This window comes from Hemicordylus capensis, chromosome 2 (assembly GCF_027244095.1).
Source record: "Hemicordylus capensis ecotype Gifberg chromosome 2, rHemCap1.1.pri, whole genome shotgun sequence".
Classification (NCBI taxonomy): domain Eukaryota; kingdom Metazoa; phylum Chordata; class Lepidosauria; order Squamata; family Cordylidae; genus Hemicordylus; species Hemicordylus capensis.
The window spans coordinates 219,152,004-219,169,073 of NC_069658.1; the positions used below are offsets into that span (position 1 = coordinate 219,152,004).

At 47.6% G+C, this 17,070-nt stretch overlaps 1 protein-coding gene across 7 annotated transcripts in view; it reads left to right on the plus strand.

Annotated features, from left to right (window-relative positions):
* Positions 1-6,819: 6,819 nt before the first annotated feature.
* Positions 6,820-17,070, plus strand: part of PCSK4 (proprotein convertase subtilisin/kexin type 4) — a 37,739-nt gene continuing 27,488 nt past the window's right edge. For 3 of the 7 annotated variants that reach the window (XM_053302629.1, XM_053302631.1, XM_053302636.1), the window contains exons 1-4: positions 7,289-7,645; positions 10,816-10,920; positions 13,924-14,019; positions 16,061-16,189. In XM_053302629.1, coding sequence (XP_053158604.1) covers positions 7,478-7,645; positions 10,816-10,920; positions 13,924-14,019; positions 16,061-16,189 — 498 coding nt within the window. In that variant the 5' untranslated portion in view covers positions 7,289-7,477. Of the gene's footprint in view, positions 7,070-7,288; positions 7,646-9,196; positions 9,805-10,815; positions 10,921-13,923; positions 14,020-16,060; positions 16,190-17,070 lie in introns of those variants that run through there. The other 4 variants (XM_053302630.1, XM_053302634.1, XM_053302635.1 and 1 more) reach the window with 4 other exon arrangements.

Below are 17,070 nucleotides of genomic sequence, written 5' to 3' on the forward strand. Positions count from 1 at the left end.
CTGCAGTAGAGAAGCAAGCCAGTATATTGATTGTGTGTACCTTTATACTATAATATTTATATACCACTTGTCAACCAAAGTTTCTCAAAGCGGTATACAGATAGCACAGCTGGTTGGAGTCTCAAGTCTTTAGCCCTATTCACACATTCCATTCAGCACTAGTACAAGTGCACTGTGTACACAGGTAAAGAGATGTACTCAAGTACATATATTCACGTTATGCTGAACACAGCTACAGCAGTATACTTCCTATACCGGGAGCGGGACTTATACCTTGGTTCACTTTCAAAATGAATGCAGGTACATTTCGGCATCGCCGACATATCAACATTATACAGAACACAGGTACGGTCATTCACACAGCAAAATGTATCAGTGTACAAACATCTGTAAACTTGTACAACATGATGTCTGAACAGGGCTACCATTTTTAAAAACTTAAAAGACTTGGGAGGAAGTCCCTTCTGAGTATGCACCATGTGTGGGTTTGCAAGTATGTACCCATAACGTGTGTTTAGTTCTGATGAAACAGAGATGGCTGATTCTTTCTCTGCACAAGCTGAGATGAACCTTCCTTAAATCTGGGTGAGATAGTGAGAAAGAAGAATATGCCTCTAACCAGGCAGTGCTCGAATTATTGGGAGAGGGGGCAGCAGAGAGGCCTGGCCCCTGATAACCTTTGTGCTGCCCCCCTAATGTTTTTAAAAGGCTACACAAAGGTCATAATTTAACTTAACATTGGGAGAAGGCAGAGCTTGTGGATATCCTTAAGCCACTCCACTTCCCCTCCTATTCTTTTGTAATACTTTTAATCTGTGTGGTTGGCAGAGTTTCTGATGCAAGGGGCCACAGGCAGAGCAGGAAGTCACATGAATGGATGAGACGGCTACCTCATTTTTGAGTCACACCTTGGTTCAACTGGTCCAATGAGAGGTCTTTCCCAGCCTGAGATCATTTTGGCTGGAGAAGCTGGGGTTTGAGACTAGGACCTACTGCACACAAAGCGGGAGGTGCTCTCTGCCAGGATGAATATCTGAATGACGATGATGATGAATATCTGAAGATGGACCCTCCTGGGTCAGACCATTCACCCAGCTAGGTCTGAAGTAGCAGTATTAGCAGCAGTTGTAGTATCTCTGACCACCAACACAAAGCAACACTGTATACTACTACTACTAGTTATATGCCATTTTTCAACAAATGTTTGCAAAGAGGTTTACATAGCAAAATAAATAATAAATAAGGTGGTCCCTTGTCCCCAAAGGCTTTACAATCTAAAAAGAAACATAAAGGTAGACACCAACAACAGCCACTGGAGGGATGCTGTTCTGGGGTTGGAGAGGGTCAGTTGCTCTCCCCCTGTTAAATGTAAGAGAATCACCACTTTGAAAAGTGCCTCTTTGGTCAGTAAGCAGGGGTCATACATACAGATACACACACACACACACACACACACACACACATACACACACACAATATCATGTTAAGTACTTAGCCCCAATAGCCTAACAGCAAGGAAATGACTTGCCTAGCAAGCAAGAGGTTGCCAGTTCGAATCCCCACTGGTATGTTTCCCAGACTATGGGAAACACCTATATTGGGCAGTAGTGATACAGGAAGATGCTGAAAGGCATTATTATTATTATGATGTTTACATTTATATCCCGCTCTTCCTCCATGGAGCCCAGAGCGGTGTACTACATACTTGAGTTTCTCTTTCACAACAACCCTGCAAAGTAGGTTAGGCTGAGAGAGAAGTGACTGGCCCAGAGTCACCCAGCTAGTTTTATGGCTGAATGGGGATTTGAACTCAGGTCTCCCCGGTCCTAGTCCAGCACTCTAACCACTACACCACGCTGGCATACTCTCATACTGTGTGGGAGATGGCAATGGTAAACCCCTCCTGCATTCTACCCGGGGCGTAGCTAGGGAAAAGAGGGCCTATGTTCGCCCCTCTCCCCAGTGAGTCCTTGGAGTGAAGGAGATAATGAAGAAAATAAGGAGGGGTGGAGCTGAGGGGCCATCAGGAGCTAGAGGCCCCAGGTTCTTTGAACTCATCCGTTCAATTATAGCTACACCCTTGATTCTACCAAAGAAAACCACATGGCTCTGTGGTCACCAGCGGTCAACACCGACTCAATGGCACACCTTTAGCTTTATTAGTACGAATACAATGAATATATTTATATACCACTTTTCAACAAAAGCTCCCAAAGCGGTTTACATACATATAAATAAACAGATAAAATGGCTCCCTGTCCCCAAAGCGCTAACAAACCTTAAAAAAACAAACACAAGATAGACCCCAGCAACAGCCACTGGAGGGCCGCTGTGCTGCGGATAGACAGGGCCAGTTGCTCTCCCCTGCTCAGTAAAGAGAATCACCACTTTTAAAAGTTCCCTCTTTGCTCAGTTAGCAGTGGATTAGTAGCCCAGGTCTGTTGGTGAATTCTCACAGCAGCAACGCAGAACATAGCTACATTATGTGTTACTGAAGAGGCTTGATCAGACAAAAGATTTAAAACACATATTTCATCCCCCATCAGCCAGCCTCCCAGCTAAAAATGGATATAACTAACAATGTAACTCATACATCCCAATAGAAATGGCAGTTTTACAAGACATTATCTATATTTTCAACTACCTTTGCCTCACAAGGGCAAAACCACTCTTGAATTTTAAATTTTAACGTGTTTTTATGTATGATTTTTATCTTTTTATGATTTTTTTTTCATTTTAAAATTTTATTGGTTTTTACAATATCTTAACAATCCAATTACATTTAATTAAGTAAATGTTGACTTCCTGCTTACCAATCTGCACGGTTCATATTGGCTATACAAATCTACCATCCTATATAATAAAAGGCTAAGTGAGTGGCCGTGGCTTTGGAAGAGCCCAAGGGACACAGGACCTCAGACACCAGTGTCCCACAGCCACGGGCGGCCATTAGCCGGTGTGTGGCGGCGGGGGAAAGTGGCCGAGGCGGCGGCAGAGCCGCCGCCTCGGCCATGAGCTGTGGCACGGCGAGAGGAGGCCGAGGCAACCAGAAGCGGCCGCCCTGAAAAAGGCGAGGGCAATGGCGGCAGGGGAAGACCGAGACGGGGGACAGGGAAGCTGGGCGAGGTGGCGGCGAAGCCGCCAACAAGGCCCCCGCCCGCTCACAGCCGTCGCCCCCGCCTGCTCACCCTCCCTCCCAGCTGCCCAAAATCACCTTCCCCGCTCCCCCCCAAAAAAGATTAAGGGCCAAAATGGCCCATGAGAAGGTTGCTGCCCCCGCCTATCGCCCTCCCGCCCACCCAGCTGCCGAAGACCACCTTACCCGCGCCAGCCCGAGGGAAAAGAGAGGAGCTCACGAGCAGAGCTCCTCTCTGTGCTAAGTCACTGCTCAAACTGCCGCTATGGACGCAAAGGACGCCTATTGCGTCCATTGCGACAGTATGGGCAGCAGCTTAACACAGAGAGTAGCTCTGTTCCCGAGTTCCTCTCTTCTCCTTCGGGCTGGAGCGGGTGAGGTGGGCTCCGGCAGCTGGGTGCGCGGGAGGGCGATAGGCGGGGGCGGCGACCTTCTCATGGGCCATTTTGGCCGTTATTCATCCACACAACCCCCCCCCAAAGTATAAGCAAAATAAGGAAGAACAAAAACAGAGACAACAACAACAACAAAAAAAACAAAAAGAGAGAGGGGACAAGGGGGAAAAAAGAGACAGAAAGAGAGAGAGAGAGACAGAAAAGACGGGATAGAAAGCTAGCGCCCGTTATCATAACGGGCTTAAAAATACTAGTTGTATAATAATTCAAAAACATATATACTCCACATTGCAAACTCGATTTTACCCTACCCAACCTGCTGTTGTTACTAAATTTCAAACCCTGCTGAAAAGTCCATATTGGAAAAATAGTTCTTTAAGTAAAGTAAGAATGGTTCTCAATCTTCTTTGAAACATTCCAAGTTTTCATCCCTTATGAGTGCTGTAAGTTTTGCCATCTCAGCGTATTCAAAATTTTTTATCAACCAATCTTCTTTTGAGGGCATTTCCTTGTCCTTCCATTTCTGCGCATATACTATTCTGGCCACCGTGGCTGCATACATAAAAAATGTTAAGTTTCTTCTGGAGAACTCTCCTTGCGTTATTCCGAGCAGGAAGTATTCTGGCCTCTTAGGAAATGTCATTTAAAAAATTTTCTTCAACTCATTATATATCATATCCCAAAAGGCTTTAGCCTTCCCGCATGACCACCACATATGGAAAAAAGGTTCCTTCACATTGTCCACATTTCCAACATTTGTTTGGAACATTTTTATACATTAATGCTAATTTTATCTTTTTATGAATTTTAAATGTGTTGTATTATCTATATATATATTTCTCCTAGGTGTGCCTGGGGAAAATGCGTCCCGGCAGCCCAGCTGATTGGCTGGGCTGCGGAGGCGCCTGATTGGCTGGCACACCCAGGAGGAGGAAAATTGGCCGGCTCACTCTGGCGGGCCAGGTGGTGGCCGCAGACTCTAGCGACTGAGAGAGGCAGATGGGGGGGGGGGAGACAGAGTGAGTGAGAGAGGCGCGCGCGGGGGGGGGGGAGAGACAGAGCGAGCGAGAGAGGCGTACAGGGAAGGGGAGACAGAACGAGCGAGAGAGGGGCGGGGGAGAGAGACAGCGTGAGCGAGAAAGGCACGGGGGAGAGAGACAGCGCGAGGGAGAGAGGCGGAGGGAGAGAGAGCGAGCGAGCGAGGCGCGTGGGGGAGAGAGCGCGAGCGAGAGAGGCGCGTGGGGGAGAGAGCGCGAGCGAGAGAGGCGCGCGGGGGAGAGAGCGCGAGCGAGAGAGGCGCGCGGGGGAGAGAGCGCGAGCGAGAGAGGCGCGCGGGGGAGAGAGCGCGAGCGAGAGAGGCGCGCGGGGGAGAGAGAGCGCGAGCGAGAGAGACGCGCGGGGGAGAGACAGAGCGAGCGAGAGAGGCGCGTGGGGGGAGAGACAGCGCGAGCGAGAGAGGCGCGTGGGGGGAGAGACAGCGCGAGCGAGAGAGGCGCGCGGGGGAGAGAGAGAGCGAGCGAGAGAGGCGCGCGGGGGAGAGAGAGAGCGAGCGAGAGAGGCGCGCGGGGGAGAGACAGCGCGAGCGAGAGAGGCGCGCGGGGGAGAGACAGCGCGAGCGATAGAGGCACGTGGGGGGAGAGACAGCGCGAGCGAGAGAGGCGCGTGGGGGGAGAGACAGCGCGAGCGAGAGAGGCGCGCGGGGGAGAGACAGCGCGAGCGAGAGATGCGCGTGGGGGAGAGACAGCACGAGCGAGAGAGGCGCGTGGGGGGAGAGAGTGAGCGAGAGAGGCGCACGGGGGAGAGAGAGTGAGCGAGAGAGGCGCACGGGGGAGAGACAGAGCGAGAGAGAGAGGCGGTGTGGGGGGGGGCAGAGCGAGCGAGAGAGCTGTGGGAGGACCAGCCAAACAAATTCTCTCAACTAACCCCCAAAAGGAAGTGAACTACTGCACAGATGCTCTGTGCGGGTTCAGCTAGTATGTTTTAATTCTGTAAACCGCCTAGAGATTTTTATACTAGGCAGTATATAAATTCAATAAATAAATAATAAATAATAAGGTGTCTTATTATATCTACCCTCTAGGACAGCAGATGGTTGTGCATCAAACAAGCAGGTGTGAATGCTCTTTTGATATTTGGGAACTGAGAGAGACATGCTATATTTATTTATTTATTTATATCCCGCTCAAAGAGCGGGATATATGGTAGGTTAGGCCCAGAGATACATGACTGGCCCAGAGTCACCCAGTGAGGTTCACGGCTGAACAGGGATTTGAACTCAGGTCTCCCCAGTCATAGTCCAACACTCTAACCACTACACCACACCCACACTACACTACACTATATGCAGCTGGTTTTACAATACAATACATGAAGATCTCCATAAACTTAACAGCTATGTCTCTCTAACTAGCACAGGTTCTCCAGATTACAAAAGTCCTTTTCCATTCTTGTGATCCATAGTCTGTTTAACTGGAGATACCTGAGGGTTGAACTTGGAACTTACCAGTGAATGAGCCCTTCCCTTAATAATAATAATCACATTATATGAACTCTGGCACTGAAAACCTCCAGGGATGACCTCTGCTCTGGCTCCAATTAAGTTAAGATTGCAACCCAACCCACATGTGTGAGAGAGACAGAGAGCTAATTTCTAAAATGAGAAGTGCCAGGGTTTAATCCTGTGAGGACATCTTATCTTGTGACTTGGGAGCCTTGTACCCTTTGTTCTAGTTCCTCACTGAAAGGCACTCTGCATATGGTTAAGAGATGCTCTTTCATTTTATAACTGTACACCATTCTGTACATTAAAAAAATAGTAGGAAATGGTACAGACAATGTAAAAATAAATCAAAGTTTTAAAACAAAACTAAAGAAGAATCCTGGAGAACTCGAAAGCTGCCTCACTACTTTGTGACACTTTAGTTGGTCCTAATAAAGGGATGGGTTTTGGATTTTATCTACACTTCCCCCCCCCCCAAAAAAAAAGTATTATTGCACATCACATCTTCAACAGCTGGGTGAGGGCACTGATAATGGATGATGCTGTTTGTGGGGTTGGCGACTTACAAGTCTGTGTGCACTTTTGTGCATAGATTAATAAATACATCCCGGTGTTAGATTTTATTTAAATGAAGACCCCATACTGCCACAATCCCTTTTATGCCCTTTTCTTTGGTCATAGCGGCTTACCTCTAATTTCAGCTATTTTGATTGGACAGTCTTTGAGCTCTCAATTTTGCCCACCTTTTATACGTTGTCTATACCTGATCATGAGCTCGGTCCGTGGCCAGCCCTTATAGGATCCCCCCAAATCTGTTGTGTGCCACTACATCAACTTTCCAGGATGTCTGCAGGTTTTTTGTTTTGTTTTTCTTTATCCATGTTGAAATTCCCCCAGTCTCAGCTATGAGAAGCCATAACGTAAGCTACCCGTTTGCCCTAATTTATGAAACTTCCCACAGACAGCTTCTGATTCACAAATTTCCGCATGAATATCTTAAGGATGGAAGCCTGCAGTTCTGTTCAAGCCTGCTCAAAGGTTTGGCCAAGCTAAAGCATCCCTAATCAATAATTAATTCTAATATACTAATAAAACACAACTTCTCATACCGGGGTCTTCCAATTGGAATATCCCACTTGGGTTAAAGGCCGCTTTTGGAAAGAAAACTCCCAAGAGGCTCTACAGCCAAGTCCACGCAAGGTCCCACGGGATCTGTAGTCCAAGCCTCCCCGCTTTGGCTTCCCGTTGCTATGGCAACCAGGCGCCTCCGAGCACGTGGCGCTAGGCGGCCCGCTCTTGCGGTCTCTGTGGCGGGCGTGGAGTCCAAATCGAGGCCCAGGCTTAGGAGGGTGGGACTAGGCCTCCCCCTCATATAAGGGCCGAGGCTCCAACGCTCGTTTTCCCGTCTCCAATTCTCTCACTAGTTTGCCTGCTGCGGGGGAAGCCATGAGGAGGGCAGCGACGGCGGAGCTCTGGCTCCTGCTTCTCTGGTGCTGCGGCTCCTCCCGCGGCAGAAGAGAAGTTTACCTGAGCAGCTGGGCTGTGCGCGTCCCTGCAGGAGCACAGGATGCACAGCGCCTGGCACGCAGGCATGGGCTACTTTACCTGGGGCAGGTGAGGGAGGGGGATGGGAACAAGGGGTCCATCTTTCTGGGAAAGGGAGGAGGCCCTTAATGCATTTCGTAAGCCTGCCCCATTCTCAAAACCTTCTCAAAACACTAGCTGGGCGGGTGTGTGTGTTGTGTGTGTGTGTGGGCAGACTACCCTCTGCCTCCCTTGTGATTTGGGCACGTTTGGCATAAAGCAACAGCCCTCTTCTTTTCCATTGTCCCCAGCATCTCGTATCTGAGAGATTTACTGCCTCTTTTATTATTATTATTATTATTATTATTAATTATTTACACTTATATCCCGCTCTTCCTCCAAGGAACCCAGAGTGGTGTATTACATACTTCAGTTTCTCTTTCACAACAACCCTGTGAAGTAGGCTAGGCTGAGAGAGAAGTGACTGGCCAAGAGTCACCGAGCTAGTAGTATGGCTGAATGGGGATTTGAACTCGGGTCTCCCCGGTCCTAGTCCAGCCCTAGTCCAGCACTCTCCATCTTGGCTACACACTGCTGTCAGTAAACCTCTTCTCTCCCATGAATTTGACCTCGTGGCATGATGACACCACCAGATTCCCTAACCAAATGAACAGCTGTGTGAAGAAGTTTGCAACTTCTTCCCCTAAGCTGAAGAAAACTGGACGAGTAGCAACTTTTGTATTTTGTGAATAATGGGATTTATATAGTGTCATTGGGATTTTGTAATCTAAAATCAGCTGCAGAAGGAGGGTAAGGAATGGAACTGAGGATAAACAAGGGAAGAATTATTCATTGAGGTCATTGTGGTGTGTGTAGCCTTTGAGCCTGTGCAGAGTTCAGTTGCTTTTGAGCATTGCACTATCTTCTGTTAAAAAGTAATAATGCCAACCTAGATGTTACAGAAAGTAGGGAAGTAACGAAAACAGTGATCATAAGGGATATTCACCCCTGCCGCCTAGCTTTACATCTTTTTGTTTGGGCAGCTAGACAAATAGTTGGACAAACCAGCTGAAATCTGCTTGGTTCAAAGTCCTAAAAGGGAACCAGGGGAAAGCTTTGCTGAGGGGCAGAGTGATCCTGAGCGTGTGCGGAGTGCATTTCCCTTCTGTTGGGAAAACAGCTTTTAAAATTAAATCGCTGTAAGAAGTCTAAAAGTCTCAGCTGTGGGATAAGGGACCAGGGGGTTGAAATATGTTTGTCGCTTCCCTAACTCCAATGTTCGGGGAAATGTAGCAAGTTACATTTTTATTTATTTTATTTTATTTTATTTTTTACATTTTATATCCCGCTCTTCCTCCAAGGAGCCCAGAACGGTGTATTACATACTTAGGTTTCTCCTCACAACAACCCTGTAAAGTAGGTTAGGCTGAGAGCAAAGTGACTGGCCCAGAGTCACCCAGCAAGTCTCATGGCTGAATGGGGATTTGAACTCAGGTCTCATGTCGTCCAATTGCCCAGCCTCAGAGTACATTCTCCTGTATATGAGCGATCAGGAAGTTCCTCCTCACAGGGACATGCAGACTAGTTACTCATGCAGAGACATAACAGCCTTCTCTGGTAATTCTCCTGTCTCTGTGCTTTGAGAGGGACTGAAGGGACAAAAAGGTGATCAAAGCGAGGACAGTCTCTTTTTACACATTTCTTTACAGTGTATGCAGTCTTTTGCAGGTTTATTCAGAAGTCAGTCCCACTGTGCTCAATAAGGCTGGCTCTTTAGTAACTGTGTTCAGGTTTGTAGCCTTAATTATTTAGTTAATGTATTTCTCATGGGCACAGCATACGGGAATGATTGAGTTAGACTCATTTGCCAGCCTCTTGTATATTCCTTTAAAAGACTGATACCTTTGTTCGTAAAATCAGGGCAGCTTCTTGTTGTTAAAACAGTACACATTAAATATACATTATCTCAATAAGGCTAATAAAAGTTGTTCAATAAGCCAGAGGCAGCATTTAAGGCGAGGGGGAATTAAAAAAAAATGAATCACTCCAGCCACTTCTTCTTTTTTTAAAAGGTAGACATGCTGGATATGAACTTTAAATAAACAGGCCACCAAAAAGTCAGTTAGGAATGTTATTTATGTATATAGCACCATTGCTGTGTATGGTGCTTTAAGAAGAGCAAGTGGCCAGGTCTCAGCCCCAAAGGATTTACAATCTGGAAATAAACACCAGGCAGATGAGAGAGAAAGGTGAAGGACATGGGGGCAGAAGTATGCAGAGGAGGAGGGGAGGGGCCTTTATTTGCAGGGGGTGGTGGGCAGGAGGTGGGGGGGGCGGGCGGCTACCCCTGGAGCTTCCTGCTGCAGGTTTATTTTTGCAGAATTGTCTATACTAGCATATAGATTCAATGGAATGACTACTTCTTTTGGCTTTGCACTGAAGCAAGCTCAGAGCCCCGACCAATCCAGAGATGCAGTAGTTGGTTCTGCTCTTCTAAAAGCAAATGGATTGAATTGATGGAGGCTTTGTGCAGATATTGGCGCCAGTCCTTCTGTTATTAGCACATTGATTTCTCTTCTCGCCGTTCTTGTCTTTTAAAAAGACACGCTTCATTGATGGGCCTCGCTGGTTTCTTTAATTTCATAGCCACAATGATGGAAGGCTGTGCATAAACACCTGATGTTTAACAGTGGAACAATCTGCCTCATTCAGTGATGGGCTCTCTCGATGCTGTCGATTTTCAGGAAGAGACTGGACAGGCTCTTCTGTTCAGGATCTGCTTAGATTCCTGCAGTGAGCAGGGGGTTAGACTAGAAGACCTCAGGGTACTTCTAGCTCTAATGCTCTGTGAGTCTATAATTCTATGAGCTGGGTATGTTTAATCTGAAGAATAGAGGTCTTAAAGGGAGATATGATAGCAATGTACAGATCTCTGAAGGCCTGACTGTAGAAAGAGGAATGGACTTGTTCTCTGTTGCTCGTGAGGGCAAGACTAGAACCAGTGGATTGAAATTATAAGGAAGCAGATTTAGGCTGGACATTAGGAGGCATTTCTCGACTAGAAAGGCTGCTGGACAGTGGAACAGCCTGACTCATGATGTGATTGGCTCTCCTTTGCTGCAGGTTTTGCAAACTGGCTGGACAGTCATCTTTGAGGAATGCTGAAGCAGTTTCCTGAAGCAGAGCGTTGGATGATTAGACCTCCAAGGTCCCTTCCAACTCTCATGTTCTATGATGCATTTTTTCCTTTGCTCTGGCAGGTGATTGAGGGGGAACCATATTACCATCTTGAACACCGAGGCATGAGGCAGCAGTCCCTGAACCAGCACCGGGGTTGGTTTCTTCGTCTGCAAAAAGACCCCCATGTAAGTTCAGTGAATAGTTAAAGGTGGCTGGCTTTAAAAAGGACCTGAAGGCAGCAAGCCTTAGACACATTTCTGGAGAGGAGGTCTATCACTGACCATGGGGGATAAGCAAAACCTCCAGGTTCAGAGGCAGTCCATCTCTGAATGCCACGTCTTGGGGCAAACAGCTGGGGGTGGGGCATGCTCTTGCCTTCGTGTCCTGCTTGTAGTCTTCTCAGAAATATCTGGGTGGCTGTTATTTGAAACAGATCATAATACTTGAGTGTGCTTGAGATAATCCAACTAAGCGTATAGGCAGGAGATTCTGGGCTGACAAGAGAAAGTACATCTTCATACAATAGAGGTGTGCACGACCCCAAAATCAAGCTGCACTGTGTGCTGCCGAACCAGTTCAGTTGAATGAGCCGGCCAGTCTGGTCCATTTGATTGAACTTGTTTGGAGGTTTGGGCGGCTAACACTTGTACCGGAAACCCCTTTACAAGGGTGGGGGTCTTGGTCCCTTGGAAGCAATACAGGGCAGCTGGGGGGTGGGGCGGCGAGAGAGGTAGTCACAGGGTCTTCTTACCCACTTGGTGTGGCTGCCACCGCCACTCTCCCCCCCGGCACAGCCCATAGCCCAAGCGTTCACAAGCCTGCCTTCTTTAGCAAGCCGCCCAGGTGTGCTTGGGCTATGGGTTCCACCGGGTGTTTGTGTGTGTGAGTGGCAGCACTGGCAGCCATAAAGAAGTGTTGGAAGTGAAGGACTATGTGCTGTCTCTTGTCTCATTGACATAGGAGGACAGACTAGTGAGTCAGAGGGCTAGAGCAGGGACTCTCAAACTTGGGTCCTCAGGTGTTATTGGACTTCAACTCCCATAATCCCCAGCCTCAGTGGCCTTTGGTTGGGGATTATGGGAGTTGAAGTCCAATAACACCTGAGGACCCAAGTTTGAGAATCACTGGGCTAGAGGGTCAAGACATTGGTCATCTCTTCTCTACTACTCTGACACTATCCCTTTGATATGTAGATTGCTAATCTCAGGGACTTCCTTCCTTCCTGCCACTTCCTCTTCCCTTTTTCTTCCCTTCCTTCTACCTTGCAACATGCAAGCTCCTCTCCCCTGCACCATGTGTGCAGAGATGCAGAATCCATCTGCATCCAGCTAGCTAGCTAGATTAGAGATCCTATCTCTTCACTTTCCTATCCAGAATGGAGTTCTCTAATAAATACCACTTATATTGATTTGAAGCTATGAACTGGCTCCAAGTCACTTTACTCTCAGCATACACACATGCCTAACTAAATTCCTCTGTGTTGTGCCTCTGTGCACTCTGCTATAATGAAAAAGGGTTTCTCTTACCAGAGAGAATTCCCAGCATAGAAGACCCTTTGGCTACCTCTCCCGCCATCCCGCCCGCCGCCTGCCCGTTGGGCACCAAAGTGGCCTGCCTGAACCAGGCTTGTTTTGCTTTGATTGTGGACGGACTGCCCCCAGTTTGGTCCGTAGTCTTTTCTGTGTAGCAGGGGGAGAGCAGCCGTCCCTATTCAGCCCAGCATACAATCTCTCCAGTGGCTGTTGCTGATATCTCCCTTGTCTCTCTTTGTAGATTGCCAGCATACAGTTGCCCCGTTGAGGCAGGGAACCATCTTCAGGCTCTTTCTGGGCACACAGTTTAGAAATCACTAACTGGGCCAAGAGACCCCTTTTAAAGTGGCTGATGGTATATTTAGCAGGGGGAGAGCAAGTATCTCTTCTCATCCCAGCACAGCACCCCCTCTCCCAGTAGCTGTTGCTGGTGCCTCCCTTGCATTTCATTGTAGAAATCTCACAATCTTCTCATTCCCTTTGGTGTGTAAACCACTTTGTGAATCTTTTTCATTTGAAAAGTGGTATATAAATATATTCTTCTTAATTAAGTAATGCCTTTAAAAGGGGGTTAGACAAATTCATGGAGGAGAAGAGGTCTATTAGTGGCCATGTGGAACCTCCAGAAACAGTATATTTTTGAAGAACAGTTGCTAGGGTCAGCAGCAGCACAAAGGAGTTACTGCCATCATGTTCTGCTTGTACACTTCTGAGATGTGTCTGGTTTGCCATTGTTGGGAACGAGATGTTGGACTTTTGATCTTGCTCAGTCAGGGCTTCAGACATACTTGGGTTAAAGCAATCATGACTGGTTGTGTGGCATCCAAACTTACTGATCATGGCTTATTTTAACCGGTTTCCCTGAATTAAACCAAGCTCTGAAACCCGCTTCAGAATATCTTGGTTTATTATAGGGAAGTTGCTTAGAATAAACCAAGATCAGTCAGTTCTGACATCATCACCAATCTTGGCTTGTTCTAAATCTCAATCAGGAATAGTACTCTTTGGCTTTCGATGAAAGCAGGGGAGGATGGAGTGCATGCTTCATCGTATGGAACCGTTTGAACTGGCTGCTTGTCTTTCCTTGGCTGTTTTCTGAAGAAACTGGCAGGGTTGAGGAAAAGCATGATCACTGTCACTGGATTGCAAAGGAAAGGGGACGCAGTGCGGCAGGCCAGATCAGGGCTTGACAAATTCCAGGCGCCAGGAAGTCATGGCGCCCAGAAATTTAAATGTGGTACCTAGACTAGGGTATTCACAAGTAGTTATTTAGTAAAATATGTAGTTGGCCCAGTTTCTCGTCTAAGTACAGTATTTTACTTGTAAAGGGGATAAACTGAAGCCATTAACCCTCCCCTTCCACAATGTCTGTCACTAAGTCTGTTAATTTTGTCAAGTGTCCATTGTCTGGCTCCTAAATTTTTGAGCTGGCTCCCAGATCCCCCTCAAATGTGTCAAGGACTTGGCCAGCATAATATCTGTAGAACTGTATGCTGGCCACTAAGGGTCAGCATTTGGGGGGAGGCAGGTTGGGGCATTCCATACCAGCTGTGATGGCACGTTGTTTCTGCCTTAAATAACTTGTGGCAATGGGCCTTAATTTAGGCAGGGGAAGCATTCACATTCTTTAAAATGCATGTGTGATTTTGGCCATAGGTCCACTGGTTTGAGCAACAGACTCTGAAGAGGAGGAGGAGGAGAACAGTTAGAGTGGTCCCCACTGACCCTTGGTTCCACAAGCAGTGGTATATGGTGAGTGGCGAAAGGAAGAACAGGTGCATAGGCCAGGAGAAACACAGATTGCGCGGAGCATGTGGATTTGAGTGGGCAAGCAATAGCCTACCAGGATGCAGGGAGCAGTGGAGTTACTTTGGGGTATATGTCAAGAAAGGGTACTGGCTCCACCCACCACAGCCCAAGGAAAGCCTGCCCCTTTGAGTGGCAGACCACACTCCTTCAGCCAAAGCTCCATCCATCCTTTCAGGAGAACATCTCATGTGCTGCAATCTCCATTAGCCCAAGAAGATACCTGAACCTGAGCAACTGGTATAAAAATCTTGCATCCAACCGTGAACTAATGGTCCATCATTCATGAAGGATGGAAGGAAGGAAGGAATACAGAATTAGTGGATGCTTATTGTTCTGGAAGGACAGCCTAACATTTCTTCTTAATCACGACACAGGAATCGGACCTTGATCACTTGTGGAGAATAGTTATTTCTGTGGTCTGCATCAACCATTTAGGGAGTGATATGGGATGACTCAGACTTATGAATCATTTCAGCCTTCTTTCGACCTCACAGGCTGAGTCAGAGGAAGGATGGCAATCAATCCATTTGGAGCTGTCTTGTGGGAAGGAAGCTGAGCTGTCTACCTACCCATGGGAGGGCCCCAAATCAGGACTTTTGAGGGTTGGGGTCAGTGTTCCCTCTAACAGCGATTCCCATATGTTGTTCACTACAACTCCCAGCATCCCCAGCTGCAGTGACCTTTGGCTGGAGATTATAGGAGTGATAGTCCACAATAACTGGGAATTACTGTTAGAGGGAACACTGGTTGCGGTGAACTCTTTTAGCCTTCTCCTTTCCCAGGATTAACTTGCAGTTCTTTTCTGCCAGCTCCCTGTAACAGGGCTAGTGTGTATCCTGCAGCATTTCATGCTCACCACTACCCTGAGTGCTTAGAAGTTCCAGGGTAGGGTTTTAGAGGACTAGTTTCCTTGTAAGGAGATAAAGTACTGGGGATCACATCCTTATAACATTGGTTGCTTGTATAACCTCTGTTCAGCCAAGAGAGAGCATGCAGACACCCAGTGGGGGAGTTCATAGCAGAGTCAGTCCCCTGAAAACAAACGGGCTGACAGGAAGAGCAAGGCCTAACAGAACTTCCCAACTAACTGCACGGGTGCAGCAGGGAAGGGGCACTTTTTGACATCCTCCCCTTCCCCAGGAAGCCCTCTGTGCCACCTGAAAATATGTCCCTGAGGGTTGTGCAGCCCTCAGGGACATCTTATTTATTTATTATTTCTCTGTGTAAACCACCCTGAGCCATTTTTGGAAGGGTGGTATAGAAATCAAATTAATCATCATCATCTCACTTCTCGATTGTGAGCCCTTTGGGGACAGGGAAACATCTTATGTATGTATTAAATATTTTTCTGTGTAAACTGTTTTGAGAACTTTGGTTGAAAATCAGTATATAAATATTGGTAGTAGGGATGTGCACGATCCTGTTCAGAGGCCCTTTTACAGGGCTCCGAACAGGTTCGAACACTGGGTTGGTTCGAGGTTTGAAGGCGGGGTGTGGATGTCTCACTTTAAGGGCGGGGGAGGGTGCACTTACCCCTCCCTCTGCTTCTCTCCCCGCTGGCGGTGCTGGGTTTTGGTAAAAACCTTCGGGGCAGCAGTGTACCTCCCTGCCACCCCTTCCTCTACTTCGGCTGGAAGTATTGGGCGCACGTGCACACATCATGCTCCCATGATGTACGCGCCCGTGCCTGATACTTCCAGCCACTTCCGGCCAAAGAGGAGGAAGGGGCAGCAGGGAGGTACATTGCCACCCCAAATGCTTTTACCAAAACCGAGCGCCAGCGGGGGGAAAGCGGGGAGAGGGGTAAGTGCACCTTCCCCCGCCCTTAAAGTGCCACCCCCTCGAACCACCCCTGCCCGATTCCATGCACATCCCTAATTGGTAGTCGAATTTGTGGGCTCTCAAAGAGTTGGATGAGTAGAAGGGAAGAATAAAGCTTAGCTTATCCCCTGCCCCGACTAAATTCTTGTTCTTTCTGCTTTAGAACAATGACGTGGCTCCAGACCTAAATGTCCTCACTGCATGGAGCCAGGGCTATACGGGCTTGGGGGTGGTTGTGAGCATCCTGGATGATGGTATTGAGAAGGACCATCCCGACCTTGTAGCTAATTATGTAAGTACAGCTGGCCCCTCTGCCCTGTGGAGATAGCCAGGGGGAATGTCCCTATGATGGAGCCATAGCTCAGTGACAGAGCCCCTGCTTGGTATGCAGAAGCTCCCAGGCAGGAATTCCAAGATGTTGTTGACTACAACTCCCACAATCCCTAGAGAAATGCCATTGCAGCTGAGCATGCTGGGAGCTGTAGTCAGCAACATCTGGGAATTCCTGTTACATGGAGCATTTGTCCCAGGTTCCATCCCTGGCAGCAGGTGGAGCTGGGAAAATACCCTTCTTTATCTGAAACACTGGAGAACTGCTGCCAGTCAGTGCAGACCGTACTGAGCTAGAAGGACCAAGGGTCTGACTCAGTAGAAGGCAGCTTCAGCTGTTGATATGCTCAGGTCTTTTAGTTCATTTGCACCTTTTGTCCCCTTTTTGCATTGCCCGTGTGCAAGCGTGCATTCCTAAAATGCTGCCAAAGAGCAGTCTTGAGGCAGTTCTGCATATTCTGTCAGTATTCTTTCTGTGTAGTGGTTTTGCCAATACACCAACACATACATATCCGTAAAACACCACTTGGAACTTGTCTTGATCACATCAAGACCACATCAAGACTACTTTTTCCAACGTTCTGTCAATGCGCAATTGCCCATTGCTCTGTTTGTGTGCCTGAGTCTTTTTCCCACCTCTCCATTTTGCTGATGAAGAATCCTGTGATGCTCAAAAGCTTGCATATCTCCTGTATCACATTATTGGTTCACTGTACCCACTTGAGAGTGGTCAGCACAGGAGAGCACTGGAGACTTCAACAAATATACAAAGTGAGCATATTGGAAGCAATCTAGTGCTCATTCAGCAGGTAGCACAGTCAAGGATCATGCATCTAGTCCTCG